Here is a 16,486-nt window from a genome sequence, read left to right as displayed (position 1 = left end):
ATGGCGGCGCGCCGGGGACGGAGAGACGGAGTCGCGCCGTCTCTGAGTGGGGGCCCCGGACCTGACCCCGGCGGTGGAGTCCGCGGCAGCAGTTGGGGGAGTCGGAGCCAAACGCCGTATGGGACTGTGGGCTCTGTGAGTGGCGGGGAGCAGGTGAGAGGCTGGCGGGCGGCCCGCGGCTGGTAGCACAGCGGCGTGTGCCGGGCGGTGACACGTGGACGCCACAGGAAAGGGAGGAAGCTCTTGGGAGGCGATGCCGGCTGGCTGCGGGAGACGGGTTGGGCCGAACGAACCTGGGCTGTTTGCTGGAGGAACGCAGGCAGAGACGGGGGTCCCCACAGCCATTCCTTCGGAACGCCGGAGGGGCATAGCCGGGTGTTGGAAACATGGCCCGTTCTGGGGGTCAGAGATTGGGACTTGGAATCCAGGGTTAAAACCTGTCTCTAAGGATGCTGAGTGGGGGTGCTCCTAGCACCGCGCTGCAGTGCCTTTTCGAAGCCACGTGGGGTGGGGGGAGCAATTTTCCCGGGAGAACTTGTCGGCTTCCCCTCCCCCTCTAGGCGGCTCTGGCACCCACGTGGGTTGGGCTTCTGGTTGGTGGGGGGTGGCCCGCGGGTCCACGTGGGGGCGGGGAGGGTATGTCCACGTGGCTCCCGCTCCAGGCTGCCCGGCATCTCGTATCGGCGTTGGAGCCGCACTGCTGGGAACTGGGTGTGTCTCAGCCCGTCCCGCCATCTCCAACCGGGTTGGGGGCCCCTGGCCGGGGAGGAAGGTAGGGGCTGGTAGAGTCAACTTTGCCCAGGGTCTTGGAGTAGTTTTTTTCTCCTGCATTGGTCCCCGGCCCCTCGATAGCGAACGGTGAAGGACCTTCCAGATGTGCGGGGAGTCAGTTCCCTGCGGATGGTGGAGTGTTTTGGGGAGGGTAGAAGGCTGAGGTTAAAGCGTTGTGGAGTAAGCTTGTGGTGGCTTCTGTCTGACCGGCTTGTGGTGGCTTGTGAGTCATGGGCACTGGCGTTTTGGTTGCCTGCGGACCTGGCTCATTCGTGATTCAAGGTGCACGGGGAGTGTCAACGCATACATGGGACAAGTCTAAGTAAGGGAAAGAATCCTTTCTCCTTCCCTTTTTCCTTCAGTCTCTCTTTTGAGGAAGCAGCTAAGGCTTGCTTCTGTGAACTGACACATAAAAATTGAGGTGATCTGTATTTAAAGCTCTTTGGAATTTTGCTGGGGATGGGAAAAATTGGAGGCGATTTAAGAACTATTCAACACTAGTTGAACATTTATTGGATGGGGGTGGCTGCTTCTGTCAGATTCTGTTTCCTTGGTCTTCATTTCTCCATACTTAGAAAGTGTTATCTCACTCCTCAGCAGAGGGTTTCTTAAAAGTTGCCACCTAGAATGGTGGGCAGGACTTAGTCTGAACTGTTATTTCATAAGCAATTAAGCTGAGTCCTTGAAAGCTTTTGGGTGTTTTGTTTAGCTTGGGTTTGGGTTTGGTTCTAGGTGGGAATTGGGCTGCAGGCAATCTTAGTTCCAGCAGACCAGTCCACAGGCCCTTGCTTCTGAAGCCCTAGCTTGGGAGCTGCTCACCTTTTAGGGGAGAGGCAGGAAGGATCCATGGCCCAGCTGTAATCCAGTTTAGGTGGTCTTCTGGGGTTGGAGAGGGTCTCGTGGAGAGATTGTTTCTTCTCTCACCTCCCCCCTAAGAAAGGTGGATATGTGGAAGCTAGTCAGTCAACCAATATTTATTGAGTGAGATACTACGTTCAGACATAAGGGATCCTGGGGTAAACAACACATAGTCCCTGTTCTCTAGGCTCATATGGTTTTATTGGGATAGACAGGTAATAAATGATGAGTGGGACAAAAGGAAAGTGCAACATATTTGGGCTTGTATAATGAGCAGGGTCTGGGAAAGGACATTTTAAGTTGAGACTTGAAGGCTGTGTGTTGTGGGGGAGGAAAGCTTTCATCAGAGGAAATAGTATAGGAAGGCCTTGAAGTGGGAGAGAACCTGACTTATTGAAGAAATGGAGAGACCTGTATGTCTGTTGCATAGAGAGAGAGGCCCAGTGGTAAGAGAGAACACATACTGGAGCAGAGGAGCCCGGTGGGGAAGACTGTAAGTCATATTAAGGAGTTTAAATCTAGTGCTAAGAGCAGTAAGATGCCATTGGAGGGGTTTAGGGAGAACCTTAAAAAGTGATCAGATGTGTGTTCTTAATAGTTTGTAGCTGGTTTTGAACCCTGTAGGGACAAGACTGCGTGTGAGAGAGCCAGTTAGGAGGTTGCTGAAGTTAGGGATGCTGGTGGCTGGCTTTTAGCCTGGGTTTAGCCCCTAGATGATTTTGGTAGTCTGAGTGCTGTGCTCTTTGGGGATTGAGGGATAGGTGAGGTCAGGGGAAGAGAGGGGGTATCTCTGATTGGGGCTCCAGTACCTGCCTAATGGGGGTGGTGAGTGGGTCCCAGAGCTGGGCATTGTTTTAAGATTCTGGCCTAGTGGCTGGGTCAGGTAGGTGGCAGGGCAAGTTGAGATGCAGCGTCCTTGCTCACGCAGGAGTGTTTGCTGAGCTAGGTGCTATTCAACTGCTGGTTGTAATTACAGGATTGTGAAGGCTTGGGAGGAGTTAGTGCCTAAAACTCGCCACCTTTCACTTCCTCTCTCGAGCTGGCCTCCTAAAATGTATCTAGCCTTTCCTCTCTGGGCATTGGAACTAACTCCTCAGCTTGGTTAGGAGGGTGGGAAGGGGGGTATAGTCACATCTGTTGCCTTCCTCCTCCCCCCTTTGGAAGAGGTACAGAGTTGCAGAAGGGGATGGGGAATTAGCTTGTCCTTGTTTGTTCCTGTTCTTTGGCCTTCATCATCTGTTTCCCATAGTGGAGATACCCCTGGTTCTGGCCTCTGGCCTTGCCAGCCCCTTTCTAGCTCCTTCTGGCCCTGCCCACGCCCACGCTCTTGACAGGCCTGGGCCGGTGGCTCCCTGCCTGTCAAGGCTGAAGATGTTGCTGGTTTTCAGGCAAGTAGTAGGGTGGGGTTTTTCTGTGTACTGAATCAGCGAATCAGGTTTTCTCTTCTGTGCTCACATGGTTGAGGTGGGGAACTTTTCCTTTGGGACTACCACTGATAGGTTGAGTGGCACATTGTAGGGCCTTCAAAATTTAAAAAAAAAATGTGAATTAAGTGTGTATGTCAACTCTTTATAAGATACTGTGCCAGGCATCATAGATCATCAGGAAGTAGAAGCACAGTTTAAACCCTTCCAAGTTCCAAGAAGGATATAGGCTGTTATGGTACAAAGGGTTATTTGGCTCCAAAGGAACTTAGAATCCGCTTTTAGTAATGATGCAAAGAATATAATGATTGCCAGAAAAATGAGTGCTACGGGAACCTAATTGGATTGGGTATGAGGAGAGATCAGCATGGGTTGGGGAAGTCTGAGTTGTCTTGAACAAGGTTGAGTTTGAGCTAAGCAGAGGAGAAAGGCCCGAGTGGGACTTGAGGAAGGTAAGGTGGTTGGAGCTGAAATTGCCTCCGTGCTGACCACCTCTCCTTTGGTGTACCCATCAGACTATCTGCCTTTACGACTGCCAGCAGACAACTTTTCTGAACAATTTTGATCTTTCTCATGTTTTTACTCCCTAGTTTAATAATCTGTGGCTCCAACTGTTTCTGGATGAAGTCCAAACTTTTTTTTTGCCCAGAAGGTCCTTGAACATTGCCATTCTGACTGGTGTTTTGGCTCATGGGTTGGGTTGTACTTCTCTCTACCCAGCAAGTCCAGAGGTTTGGTTGGCTTTGGTGGTGCTTCTGCTGAGTCTGAGGCGATTGGTGGAGCTCCTGGTTTAGAGAGGCTGTCACACAGCTACCCTGGAAGTCCCATGCTTTGCAGTCCTTATGACCATCCTGTTTGCCCCAGGTGCTGCTGCACGAGGAGGGGGATGATTCTGGTTTTGTCAGTCTGTCTCGGCTTGGCCCCTGCCTGAGGGACAAGGACCTGGAGATGGAAGAGCTGATACTGCAGGATGAGACGCTGCTGGGGACCATGCAGAGCTACATGGATGCCTCCCTCATCTCCCTCATCGAGGATTTTGGGAGCCTTGGGGAGGTGAGCTGGAGCTGGGCTTAAATGTCTTCAGGTGGGAGCTTTGCATTTGAGGATGTGGCCCAGTGGTTCTGTTTTCCCAGGATTTTGGTTCCTGGATACCCAAACCAAGTCCTTTTTTTTTTTTTTTTTAAAGATTTTATTTATTTATTTGACAGACAGAGATTACAAGTAGGCAGAGAGGCAGGCAGAGAGAGAGAGGAGGAAGCAGGCTCCCTGCTGAGCAGAGAGCCCCGATGCCATGTGGAGCTTGATCCCAGGACCCTGGGATCATGACCTGAGCAGAAGGCAGAGGCTTTAACCCACTGAGCCACCCAGGCGCCCCCCAAACCAAGTCCTTGAAGTGTGTTTTTTGTCTCTCAGTGAGAGTTGGGCTGTAGGATGCTAGACCATGTCCAATGTGAGGATGCCCTGGCAGGCTTGCACAATGGTCCAAGGCCTTTTCCCCTGCATGGGCCCCCATCTTACATGTCCAGAGAGTTCCAATTTGTTTTGAGTCCAATTCCAGCCTAGCCAAGGGTTGTCTATTGAGCATCCACATCTTCCCCGAGGGTGGAGGGAGTATATGAAACATAAGCCTAGCCTCAATTCTGATAGGCCTCTCTTGGCAATAGGGAGGTGGGAGATGGCAGTGAATGAGATTGGAGCCCATGCTTTCTGGCATTCAGATCTCTCTGGGAAATTGAGCTGAACTCAGCCTGGGAGACTATTTCTCTTGGCGTTCAGTCCTTCTCAGTGGCTGGTAGATCATTAGGGATGATGGTGGAACCTTCCTGTTGTCTTTCTGGAGCAGAGCAGGTTATCTCTGGAGGACCAGAATGAAGTGTCGCTGCTCACAGCTCTGACAGAAATTTTGGACAATGCAGATTCCGAGAACCTGTCTCCGTTTGACAGCATTCCTGACTCAGAACTGCTTGTGTCACCTCGGGAGGGGTCCTCTGTGAGTGTGGGACTGCCACTGGGGGGGGGGTGGGATGGTGTTGGTTGCTGCAAAGGATAGAGCCATGACTGTGGGCCTTCTCATATAGTTGTGAAGCATGAACTCATCTCAGGTCTTTTCCTCCCTCTCAGCTACACAAGCTGCTCACCCTTTCCCGGACACCCCCGGAACGTGACCTCATCACCCCCGTTGACCCACTGGGGCCCAGCACAGGCAGTAGTAGAGTGAGTGGGGTAAGCCTGACCAAGGGAGCCTCAGAGACTCCCAGGAGGGAGGAGTGTGTGGGGACAGGCCTAGAAAAATGTATCCCTGGAGAAAACTTGTGCAGCTTCTCCTCTTTCCTACAGGTTGAGATGTCTCTCTCAGATCCTCCTTGGGACTTCTCTCCACCTTCCTTCTTAGAGACCTCATCCCCTAAGCTTCCTAGCTGGAGACCCCCAAGATCAAGAGCCCGCCGGGGCCAGTCCCCTCCTCCCCAGCAGCGTAGTGATGGGGAAGAAGAGGAGGAGGTGGCCAGCTTCAGCGGCCAGTTGCTTGCTGGGGAGCTCGACAACTCTGTGAGCAGTATCCCAGACTTCCCTATGCACCTGGCCTGCCCTGAGGAGGAAGATAAAACTGCAGCAGCAGAGATGGCAGTGCAGATAGCTGGTGATGAGAGTATCTCCTCCTTGAGTGAGCTGGTGCGGGCCATGCATCCATACTGCCTGCCCAGCCTTACCCAGCTGACATCACTCGAGGATGAGCTTCAGGAGCAGCCAGATGATTTGACACTGCCTGAGGACTGTGTGGTGCTAGAGATTGTGGGCCAGGCAGCCACAGCTGGTAATGACCTGGAGATTCCAGTTGTGGTACGGCAGATCCCTGCTGGGCCCCAGCCTGTGCTCCTGGATGACTCGCTAGAGGCCAGTCCAGCTTTGAAGCTGCTCATGCCTACGCTAGAGTCGGAGACAGAGGTTCCTGTGCCCAAGGAAGACCTCTGCCCTGAGAAAGAGGGGTTGTCAGTGGACTCAGAGGAAAAACTGGAGTCAGTCTGCTTGTTGGAGCCCAGGGAGGTCATGGAGCCAGTGATGCCCAAGGGGCCTCAGAACCCACCAGCCAACACAATGCTGAGCTCCCAGAGAGCTCGAAAGGGCAGGAAGAAGAAGAGCAAAGAGCAGCCAGCAGCCTGTGCAGAAGGCTATGCCAGGAGACTGAGGTCAGCTTCTCGTGGGCAGTCTACCATGGCTACAGAGGTGACCTCTCAGGCAGGAAACTTGCCTCAGGAGGAACTTCAAAGAGAGGTTGGGCCTCCTCGTAGTAGAGGGAAGCCCCGGGCTTGGGCTCGGGCCTGGGCAGCTGCCTTGGAGAAACCTAGCCCTGGGAACTTGGAGAGTAGTGCTGGGCAAGCTAGTCCTGACAAAGAAGATCCTCTAGACCTTTACTCCAATCTGGTTGACAGCATCCAAGCCAACCTTGTTCCAACCCATGTCTCTGCTCGAACAGATCGCATGCCACTTGACTCTGTTGAAACCAATCCCACTGAAGTTAATCCTGTTCTAGCTGATCCTGTACCTGTTGATCCTGCATTGGGTGACCATGATTCAGCAAACTCAGAGCTGGTGGACCCTCTCCCAGCTGACCCAGTGCTGATTGACCCAGTCTTGGCTGACTCAGCAGAAATTGACTCTACAGTGGTTGTTCCCATCTCAGATAACTTGCCACCAGGTGACCCTGTCCCAGTGAGCTCAGCACCAGTTGACTCTGTTCCCAATGACCTGGGTCCAGTTGATCCTGTGCTGGTTAAGTCTAGGCCTTCTGATCCCAGACGTGGTGCCATGTCATCAGTCCAGGGGAGTCCAGCTCCCCAGATCCTTCCAGAGTCAGAGTCCTTGGACTCCCTAAAGGCCATCATCCCTGAAGTCCAGGAGGTTGTGGGTCCTCTGAAGGTAGAAAGTGGTACCAGTGCTACAACCCAGGAAGCCAGACCTCGGCCTCTTAGCCTATCAGAGTACCGGCGACGAAGGCAGCAGCGCCAAGCAGAGGCAGAAGAGAGAAGTCCCCAGCCCCCAGCTGGGAAGTGGCCCAGTCTCCCAGAGACCCCCACAGGACTAGCAGACATCCCTTGTCTTGTCATCCCACCAGCCTCATCCAAGAAGACGGGTCCGCAGAGAAGCCCTGAGGTTCCTCCTGAAGCTTGCTCTGTGCCTGTGGGTCCCAGCCCTGCTTCTCCTAGTCCTGAACCACCTGCAAGCAAAGCTATGGCCTCAACTCCCACAGAGCAGCTGCCATCCCAAGAGCTGCCACTACCAGCAAGACCCCCACCTCCTACTGTGCAGCCCATGCCTCCCACAATGCCCACTGCTTTGCCTTTCCCCGCAGGTGGGCTAGGCATGACCCCCATGCTGCCCCTTCCTACAAGCAGGCAAGGGATCCCCAGTCTGCCCCCACCACCCTTGCAGCCTCCCAGTCTTCCAGTGTCTATGGGCCCAGTGCCACCTGATCCCTATACTCACTATGCTCCTGTACCACCCTGGCCTTGTTATCCCCCTGTGTCCCCTTCTGGCTATCCTTGTCTGCCCCCCCCACCAACAGTGCCCCTAGTGTCTGGTACTCCTGGCACCTATGCTGTGCCCCCCACTTGCAATGTGCCTTGGGTACCCCCTCCAGCCCCAATCCCACCTTATAGCTCCAGCTGTGCCTATGGGCCCTTGGGATGGGGCCCAGGGCTGCAACACCCTCCATTCTGGCCTACTGTGCCACCACCTCCTTTGCCTCTAGCATCTGTTGGGAGAGCTGCTCCTCCACCCAAGGTGGAGCCCAGTGGCATTCCAGCTGGCCCTTCTGAAGGTGTACTTCCTGGGTCAGTGGCTCCTTCCCTCAGTCTTGGGTCAGCTAGCCAGGGAGCTCCACAGGTGGAGCCCACCAAGGTGGAGGTCAAATCAGTGCCTGCGTCTCCCCATCTGAAACATAAGGTGTCCTCCCCAGTACAAAGCCCCCAGATCAAGGCTCCACCATGTCTGTCTGCTGAGAGTGTGGCTGTTGAGGAGCCTGTATCAGAGAGGCTAAAGCCTGAGACCCAGGAGACCAGGCCCAGGGAGAAGCCCCCCTCTCCTGTTGTCAAGGCTGTTCCCACACCCACACCCACACCAACATCAAAGCAGAGCACTGTAACTAAGCTGCCTGCTGTCCACCCAGCCCGTCTAAGGAAGCTCTCCTTCTTGCCTACCCCACGTACTCAAGGCCCTGAGGACGTGGTACAGGCTTTCATCAGTGAGATTGGTAAGTGCTGCACAGTTTATTGATGTGAGTGAAGGGCATGGGGGTTAGATGGTGAGCATACTCTATAGAACAGGACAGACCACTTTGATGGGGCTGGGCTTTGTGGGTTTGTTTGGAGGATTGTTTGTTTGGAGTGTTCTCCAGAGCTCTGGGTTGGTTTGATTCCTTCCTGCTTTCTGTTGCTGTCTTTGTTTCCTTAGTAGAGTGGACAGGGGGAACATAAAGGAAGAAGTGAGGTGATTGGGGAATTCTAGGACCTGGGTACTTTCGTTTCCAGTCCTGTGTTCTGTGCTTCACAGGAATTGAGGCGTCAGACCTGTCCAGTCTACTGGAGCAGTTCGAGAAATCTGAAGGTGAGGAGCCTGGGTAGCTATGCTGAACCCCTTTCTGTTGCTATTTTCTTTGGTCCAGCCCTGTTGTTAACTTAGATGTAAGGAAGGGAGTGGTGGAGGGGCAGTCTCAGAGAATTAATCTCATTCTGATAGGAGTGGGGAGATAAGGTTCACTGCAGTGCAACCTAAGCCAGGGAGAGGGTGGTGATACAGCATGCCAAGAACTATCAAGAATGAATGGATGTGGCGATCCAAGAGGGTTGGATTGGTTGGGGACATTTTTGTAGAGGATAGTAGTAGCTCTCAAGCTGGGCCTTGAAAGACAGGATGTGTGTGTGTGGGAATAAAGGCCAGCTATAGGAAGGGTGGTGTGTGGTGTGTTTGGAAGGCAAGGGATAGCTCACCTTTCTCAGTACAAAGCAGGGCCCTAGGTACTGTGAGGGTATTGTGTCCTGTTCTCAAGGAGCTTATGGTCTGATTGGGGAGGAAAACAGCAGAAATGACCCCTGAATTAGTAACAAATATCTATATAGTACAAGGAAAAATATAAAATATGGTAAGTGTAGAACAAATAGACCACAAGTCCAGGAAGTTAGGTTACATAGAACCTTATATGCTAGGCTTAGAAGTTTGGGCTCTGTCTCAGATTTAGTGAGTAATTAACAGATGTCTCTGAGCAGAGACGTGATTAAAAACAGTATTGGCGTACCTACTAGAAGACAGTGGATCTCTCTTGGGGAGAGCCCAGTGAAATATGTAGGTAAAGTGGATTTTTCTTCTTTGGGCCTCAAAGCAAGCCCTTCTGCACCTTCTCAGTCTGGAACATCTGGTTGGCCTTTTAACTAATTTGGTTTTTTTGCAGCCAAAAAGGAATGCCCTCCCCTGGCTCCTGCTGACAGCCTGGCTATAGGAAACTCAGGGTGAGTATGGAGACATACAAGCAAGTTACCCTCTAGCTGTTGGTCAGCAGCTGGCTGGCGCTGCAGGACTCTCAACTGGATGCCTATGTTGCAGGGACTTTCAGTTAGCTTTAGAGTCTCTCCCTGTTACCCTGTGCCTCACTCAGCCCAGCACTATTGGACACTGTCTTGGATGGTGAGATAGGGGGATGTGTACCATCCTCTGCTGATGGCAGTCTGGGATTCCAAATGTCCTGGAGGTACTTTTTATCTTCTGGCAAATTGTGCCTTTGGGGATTTCTTTCCTTTCTTTAACAAACTTTAAGCTTGCTCAACACTGGTGATGGTATAAGGTCAAGTGGGGAAGATGTTCATGGCTAGGGCTCTCCTGACTCCTTGAAGGAGGCACCCTGGACATCCTTGTTCCCCAGTCTTCCAGCACTGAGAGGCCTTTTTTTCATTTATCATGTTCATGCTACCCTATCCTGTTCTGCCAGGCACCCATCCACATTGATTTTGGGTTGTTTTGAGCTAGGTAGGCAAGGTTCCTGGCTTAAAGGAAGTGGGGGCTATTCAAGGTCATAGCCAGCCTGCCTCCTAGAATTGAACAGAGTGGAGTTGAGACCCAGTCCACATTTCGGTCACTAAGAGCCCATTGTGCTGGAGGAGAGTAATAGGGGCAGTTTTTGTATCCCCCCCCCTTTTTTTTTTTTTTAAGATTTTATTCATTTATTTGACAGAGATCACAAGTAGGCAGAGAGGCAGGCAGAGAGAGAGAGGGGAGGAAGCAGGCTCCCTGCTGAGCAGAGAGCCCGATGCAGGGCTCGATCCCAGGACCCTGAGATCATGACCTGAGCTGAAGGCAGAGGCCTCAACCCACTAAGCCACCCAGGCGCCCCTTGTATCCCCTTCTTCTCTGCATACACCCCTCTCCCATTCCTTTGTAAGGAAAGCAGATATGCAAGATGTTGAGGAGGCAATGAACCAGGCTTTCCCTTTTCCCCCCTGCCAGCAGCGTTGACACTCCCCAGGAGAAGAGGCCCCTAGACCGGTTACAAGCCCCAGAACTGGCCAACGTGGCAGGTGGGTTCAGAGTGGGGAACTCTGCCTTTGATTAGTATGCAGCAAATGTTTATAGAGCCTGCCCTGCACCGGGTGTGTGTAGATGTTGGGAATACAGAGATCTTGATCTTCATCGTTGAAGTTCTCATAGTCCAGGGAGCAGATGTATAAGCCAATGATCAGAGAGATTATATGTTAAAGATGTTAAAGAAGCCTTTGTGGTTTATTTATTTATTTTTTTAATTTTATTTTTTTTATTTGACAGACAGAGATCACAAGTAGGCAGAGAGGCAGGCAGAGAGAGGGGAGGAAGCAGGCTCCCCACCGAGCAGAGAGCCTGATGCGGGGCTCGATCCCAGGACCCTGGGATCATGACCTGAGCCGAAGGCAGAGGCTTTAACCCACTGAGCCACCCAGGTGCCCCGCCTTTGTGGTTTATAGTGGGGTCTGAGATGGGACAGTCAGGGGAGGGTTATATATAAAAGGTGTAATCCTTGAAGCAGAGGTTTGAATAAATCAATCAGATAGATTGGTAATGAGATAGATTACCAATCAGATAGATTTAGGGGATGGGGCATTCTAGGGAGATGGAGCAGCTGGAGTGAACGGAAGAAACAAAACCAGCCTGGTATGTTTGGGGGAGTTGTTTGGTTTGGCTAGAATATAGTGGCTGATGGGAATGGTGGGTAGAATTTAAGCAAGAGATGAAGCTGAAGTGGTAAGTAGGAGGTCAGATTATGGGAACTTTGAATGCCGTGTTAAGTTGTTTGGACTTTATCTCGTGTATTGAGGAAGCAGTTGATTTTGGGGTGCTCCCTCTAGTGGGAATGTAGAAGACAGGATAGATGGGTGTGAAGCCTGAGGTAGGAGATTATTGGAAGATGATTACATGAATCCAGGCAAGATGCAGCCCTGAAATCAGGCAGTGCTGCGGGGAGGGCTGGGTCTAAGAATGGAGAAGTAGACCAGGCAGGAGCTGGTCATAGCTAGGTTTGGGCAGTGAGAGGTTGAGGGGTTCAGGAGGACCCTAGCTGGCTGGGTTTCTATTGCTTTGTCCCCAAGATAGGGAACTTGGGGGAAGGAGTAGTTGCAACAGTGGGAGAAGTTGGGCTGTTGACTATTGTTATTTACTTTGTGACATGAGGTGGGGGTCTGTGGAGCCTATGTACGCAGTGTTAAGAAGTGTAGAATCGGATCTCATCCTGCTATCTCCATCCTCCCTCCCCTCACAGGGCTCACCCCACCAGCTACCCCTCCCCACCAATTATGGAAGCCCCTGGCTGCTGTCTCACTGCTGGCCAAAGCCAGATCTCCTAAGTCTACCGCCCAGGAGGGAACCCTGAAGCCTGAAGGAGTTACAGAGGCCAAACATCCAGCTGCAGCCCGCCTCCAAGAAGGGGTCCATGGCCCTAGTCCAGTCCATGTGGGCTCTGGGGACCATGATTATTGTGTCCGGAGCAGGACTCCCCCCAAAAAGATGCCTGCCTTAGTCATTCCAGAGGTGGGCTCCCGATGGAACGTCAAACGCCATCAGGACATCACCATCAAACCTGTCTTGTCTCTGGGCCCAGTCATTCCCCTCCCCCCACACACAGCTGCCTCACAGGAGCCACTTGATCACAGGACTAGCAGTGAGCAGGCAGATCCCCCAGCTCCTTGCCTCGCCCCATCTGCCTTGCTGTCCCCTGAGGCCTCGCCTTGCCGGAATGACATGAACACTAGGACTCCCCCCGAGCCCTCAGCCAAGCAGCGGTCAGTGCGCTGTTACCGAAAAGCCTGCAGGTCAGCCAGCCCCCCAAGCCGGGGCTGGCAGGGCTGTCGGGGCCGCAGCAGCCGTTCTGTCAGCTCTGGGTCCAACCGGACCAGCGAAGCATCTTCCTCTTCATCTTCATCGTCGTCTTCCTCATCCCGGTCCCGGTCCAGGTCCCTCTCCCCCCCACACAAGAGGTGGCGAAGGTGAGCTCTGATGGCCTCTTAGGTCCTCTTCATGTAAGAAGTCCATGTCCTCTCCTCCAGTTTACTTTGAAAGCTTTTGCACATTGAGTTTGATACTCTCAGACTCTAAGGCTTCCACTTCTGTCCTTGGCTTTTGTCTTCTCCCCCTTTCTTGAATTATTGAAGGAGGCAAGCTGTGAGAAGATAGCTTCTATCCCCTGTTTGAGTTTGGGGTATCCCTGAGGTCTCCTGCTTCCTTGAGCCCTGCCTTGGGGAGACCATTAGGGTTGGATCTTGCCTGTGTTTAATCTGTCACATACTATATCAGTTCTCACTTCTGCTCTTTTCTTGGTGGGCTGTCGGAAGGTGGGATAGTGGGTTGTTGATGGCAGTTCTTCCGTTGAGGACAGAGTGTGGACAATTCCTTTGTTATTGTGGCCTCATGTATTTTCGGGCAGCACCTTTTTCTCAGTAACAGACTCAAATTTTCCTGCTTAATGCATGAAGAATTCTTGGTTTTGGAACCAGAATGACCTCTTGAGAAATTATCTCTATTACAGGTCTAACAAGTCACCTCCCTTTTATGCCGTGGTCACAGCACTGCTGTGAGACATGTTAGGGGAGCAGGAACCCAGAGACCTAGGCCTGGCACCCGCAACTAGTTGTAAGACCTAGGGCGCAGCCCTTTATCTCTGAGTCTCCATTTATTTTTCTTCTTACCGACTTGTTAAATATTTTTTTAATTGCATGATTGAAAATAACTATGATCTATGATTTGTGCCAAAACACTCTAAAACATTCCAGATACATCTAAAGTTCACGAGGGCCTCAGTTTTGTCATCTTTGGAGTTCTTCTAGACCTCTTTTGCTTTGCTTTGTTTTTGGGCCTGAGCTTCCTGACAGGGAGGCAAGGCTGGGGCCGAGGTGAGGTAAGTAAGTAGAATATTTCTGCACCGCTCCCAGCATTCCCGCCTGCCCCTTTATCCTCCAGATCCAGTTGCAGTTCCTCTGGACGTTCCCGAAGATGCTCTTCTTCCTCCTCCTCTTCATCTTCCTCCTCATCTTCATCTTCCTCATCCAGTTCTAGAAGCCGGTCCCGCTCCCCATCACCCCGACGGAGAAGTGACAGGAGGCGGCGGTGAGTATGTGATTATGGAGTCTGTGCATCTGGGATGCAAGTGCCTGAGAGTTCTGAGACTTGAGGTATCTAATGTCTGGGGGGCTGATGGCTCCTTCTTCTCATGTTAGGTACGGCTCTTACCGTTCACATGACCATTACCAAAGGCAGAGAGTGCTGCAGAAGGAGCGTGCAATAGTGAGTAGAGGAACAGGTCTTGGGAGAATGGGGCTTGCCCCTGGGCCATGAGCTTTGAGTGTCTCCTACACTGGTAGCTCTGGGTCATGATGTATCAATTTTCCTTGTTCCAACATAGGAGGAGAGAAGAGTGGTCTTCATTGGGAAGATACCTGGCCGCATGACTAGGTCAGAACTGAAACAGAGGTTCTCTGTTTTCGGAGAGATTGAGGAGTGCACTATCCACTTCCGTGTCCAAGGGTAAGCTTGGGCCCTAAGGTCAGAATGTCCTTTCCTTCCCATTCATCTACCGTGATGCTTGTTGGTCTTTCCCCCTTGCTCTGGTGTGCTCGGCAATGTAGGATGATAGCTTCACTCCCACAGTCAGAGGGTTGGCCATTGGGGAATGAGAAGAACCACCCCAGTCCCTCTCTGTACCCTGGGAAGTACCTGTTTTCCATGGCATGTGCCCAGATAGCCATCCTGGCCTTGCCTCATCTTCCTCACCAGTGACAACTACGGCTTCGTCACTTACCGCTATGCCGAGGAGGCATTTGCAGCCATTGAGAGTGGCCACAAGCTGAGGCAGGCAGATGAACAACCCTTTGATCTCTGCTTTGGAGGCCGCAGGCAGTTCTGCAAGAGAAGCTATTCCGATCTTGGTGAGTGGAAGAGACCCTGAAGCTTTGGTATACTTCATACTGTCCCCAGAAGGGTTCCCAGCCTTTTTGAGAGTGGGGCTCTCCTTCATGGAGCTAACAATGCTGAATGTGACACAAAGAACCTGGGGGTGGGATGAGAGGAGAAATGGGGGCTCTTCTGTTTTGTTTTGTTTTGTTTTTTAATTAAAACCAGGGTGATACTATTTCCATCCATTATTGGGGTGGGAGGAGGCTGGCTGTTCGAGGACCCTGTGGTAGGGAAGTGTTGTCAGAGACCTTGATGTCTGTCTCTATTTTTATAGACTCCAACCGGGAAGACTTTGACCCTGCTCCTGTAAAGAGCAAATTTGATTCTCTTGACTTTGACACATTGTTGAAACAGGCCCAGAAGAACCTCAGGAGGTAACCCTGGGCCCTTCTCCCCCTCCCCTTTTTCTTTGGAGGTGTCCAACCTCCTCCACCCTCCCCTCCCCCACTTTAGGGGAGAGAGCTGCTAGTGAGGAAATGACTGTTTTATAAAGAAATGGAAAAAAGTGAAATAAAAAATGTGTTAAATCAGATTTTTTTAAAGGGTTATTCATTTTTTATAACAGGCATTGAAATAAGTTAACTTGCATTCCTATGTTCTGATGGGGCTGAGGGGTACCCCAGTGTTTGGAAAATCTAAGTTACTATGCAGACTAATAAACATCAACTAGAGAGAATTCCCAAGTGCTGTTGTGCTTCTTTCAATGGTGCTAGTGCCAGACATACTCACTTTTCCAATCTGAACACAATCAGGGACATGCTTATCTCCGTTTAGTTCCTAGGACCTTTCTTTGGTCAGGTGCAAAATCCTGTTGGACTTAAAACTTTGTTCCTTAGGATGTGTTGTCAGTGAAATCAGTTTTCTAGGGCAGTGCTTCTCAAGTTTAAAAGGAAATTTGAATTACCTGGTGATCTTTTTAGAATGTAGATTCTGACTTCTGGGGTGGGGCCTGAGATTCTGCATTTCAGACAGGGGGATGCTGATGCTACAGTCCCAAGGAAGGGATTTTTCCCACTAAGGACCTAGAGGAAGCTCATACTTGTTCCAAATAAAGGTTTTCTAAACTGAGGCTTATGTGTACATGTATGTACAATTTTAGCTTGAGCACAATGCTTGGCACACAATAGTTACTCAGAAGAATGCATACATGTGAATAAACATGGGTAAGAGGGAGATCTGTAGGAGTTTATCTAGGAGAGTGCCTATTTTGAGAACAGCAAAGGAGAAGTATGTCCCTCCAGAAAGTGGATCCTTACCTTCCCTGACAGGTGTTAATGGGGAAGCAATCAAACAGTAGTGGGTAAAGGGGTTGATGCCTGCTGATGTGAACTGAAATGTAATGGAACTTGGAATTAACTTGGCAGACCTGGGCATTAATTTTTGAATACTCAAGACAGAGGCATTGGGAGGGTTTTCTAGTTCTCCCACAGGGAGAGTTCAGGTGTGAACTGTGATTCAGGAGATGGAAGGATAATTTCTAGGATTATAGGTTTGCAGAGATTGCTACTGTGTCGCTCAGGGTTCGTTCACAATGGCTTTTCCCTTCAAGGAGCTGACTTAATGCTGAATGAATAAGTAAGGGGGAAGGGGTTGTCTCAAGGGCAAATCATGATTGAAAGGGGCAGTTTTAGGGATCGTCTGTTACCACTATTACCTTGGATAATCTGAAGAATCCTCTGCAGTGAAGGTGAGAATTGGAATGGTATCCGACATAGAGGGCCTCTCTGGGTGTTTCAGGAAGGGAAAATGAAGGGTGGGAATCGGCTGGCGCCGCGAATGGGGGTGACTGGGAGATCCTGTGACCCAGTCTAGAGATTCCAAAGACAGCTCAAGCCTTCCGGTCCACTCTACTCGAATGCAAATCCCAGTTGCAGCTCTTAAAAAAAAAAAAAAAAACGGTGGCTCTAGCTGAAAGGGCGCGCGAAGGCTGAAGTTTTCCCGCCACTGGCGAGGGCGTGACCCGTGACGTCAGG

At 51.2% G+C, this 16,486-nt stretch overlaps 1 protein-coding gene across 4 annotated transcripts; it reads left to right on the top strand.

Annotated features, from left to right (window-relative positions):
* Positions 1 to 16,386, top strand: PPRC1 (PPARG related coactivator 1; the record flags this gene model as incomplete). Of its 4 annotated transcripts, none has more annotated exons than XM_080822729.1 (14): positions 1 to 153; positions 3,918 to 4,106; positions 4,897 to 5,043; positions 5,175 to 5,276; positions 5,391 to 8,301; positions 8,601 to 8,654; positions 9,496 to 9,553; positions 10,548 to 10,615; positions 11,827 to 12,550; positions 13,521 to 13,667; positions 13,778 to 13,844; positions 13,963 to 14,084; positions 14,334 to 14,485; positions 14,788 to 16,386. In XM_080822729.1, the coding sequence occupies 14 exons, from the start codon at positions 1 to 3 to the stop codon at positions 14,889 to 14,891; spliced, it is 4,998 nt and encodes a 1,665-aa protein (XP_080678855.1). In that variant the 3' UTR covers positions 14,892 to 16,386. The 4 variants fall into 4 exon arrangements, with proteins under 4 accessions (XP_080678855.1, XP_080678854.1, XP_080678856.1 ...); XM_080822728.1 differs by having other exon boundaries at positions 10,545 to 10,615; XM_080822731.1 differs by lacking the exon at positions 1 to 153 and having other exon boundaries at positions 3,952 to 4,106; positions 4,998 to 5,043; positions 10,545 to 10,615.
* Between the last annotated feature and the right edge of the window lie 100 nt (positions 16,387 to 16,486).

This window comes from Martes martes (genome assembly GCF_963455335.1).
Source record: "Martes martes genome assembly, chromosome: 14".
NCBI lineage: Eukaryota > Metazoa > Chordata > Mammalia > Carnivora > Mustelidae > Martes > Martes martes.
This window is presented reverse-complemented; position numbering and strand designations above follow the sequence as displayed.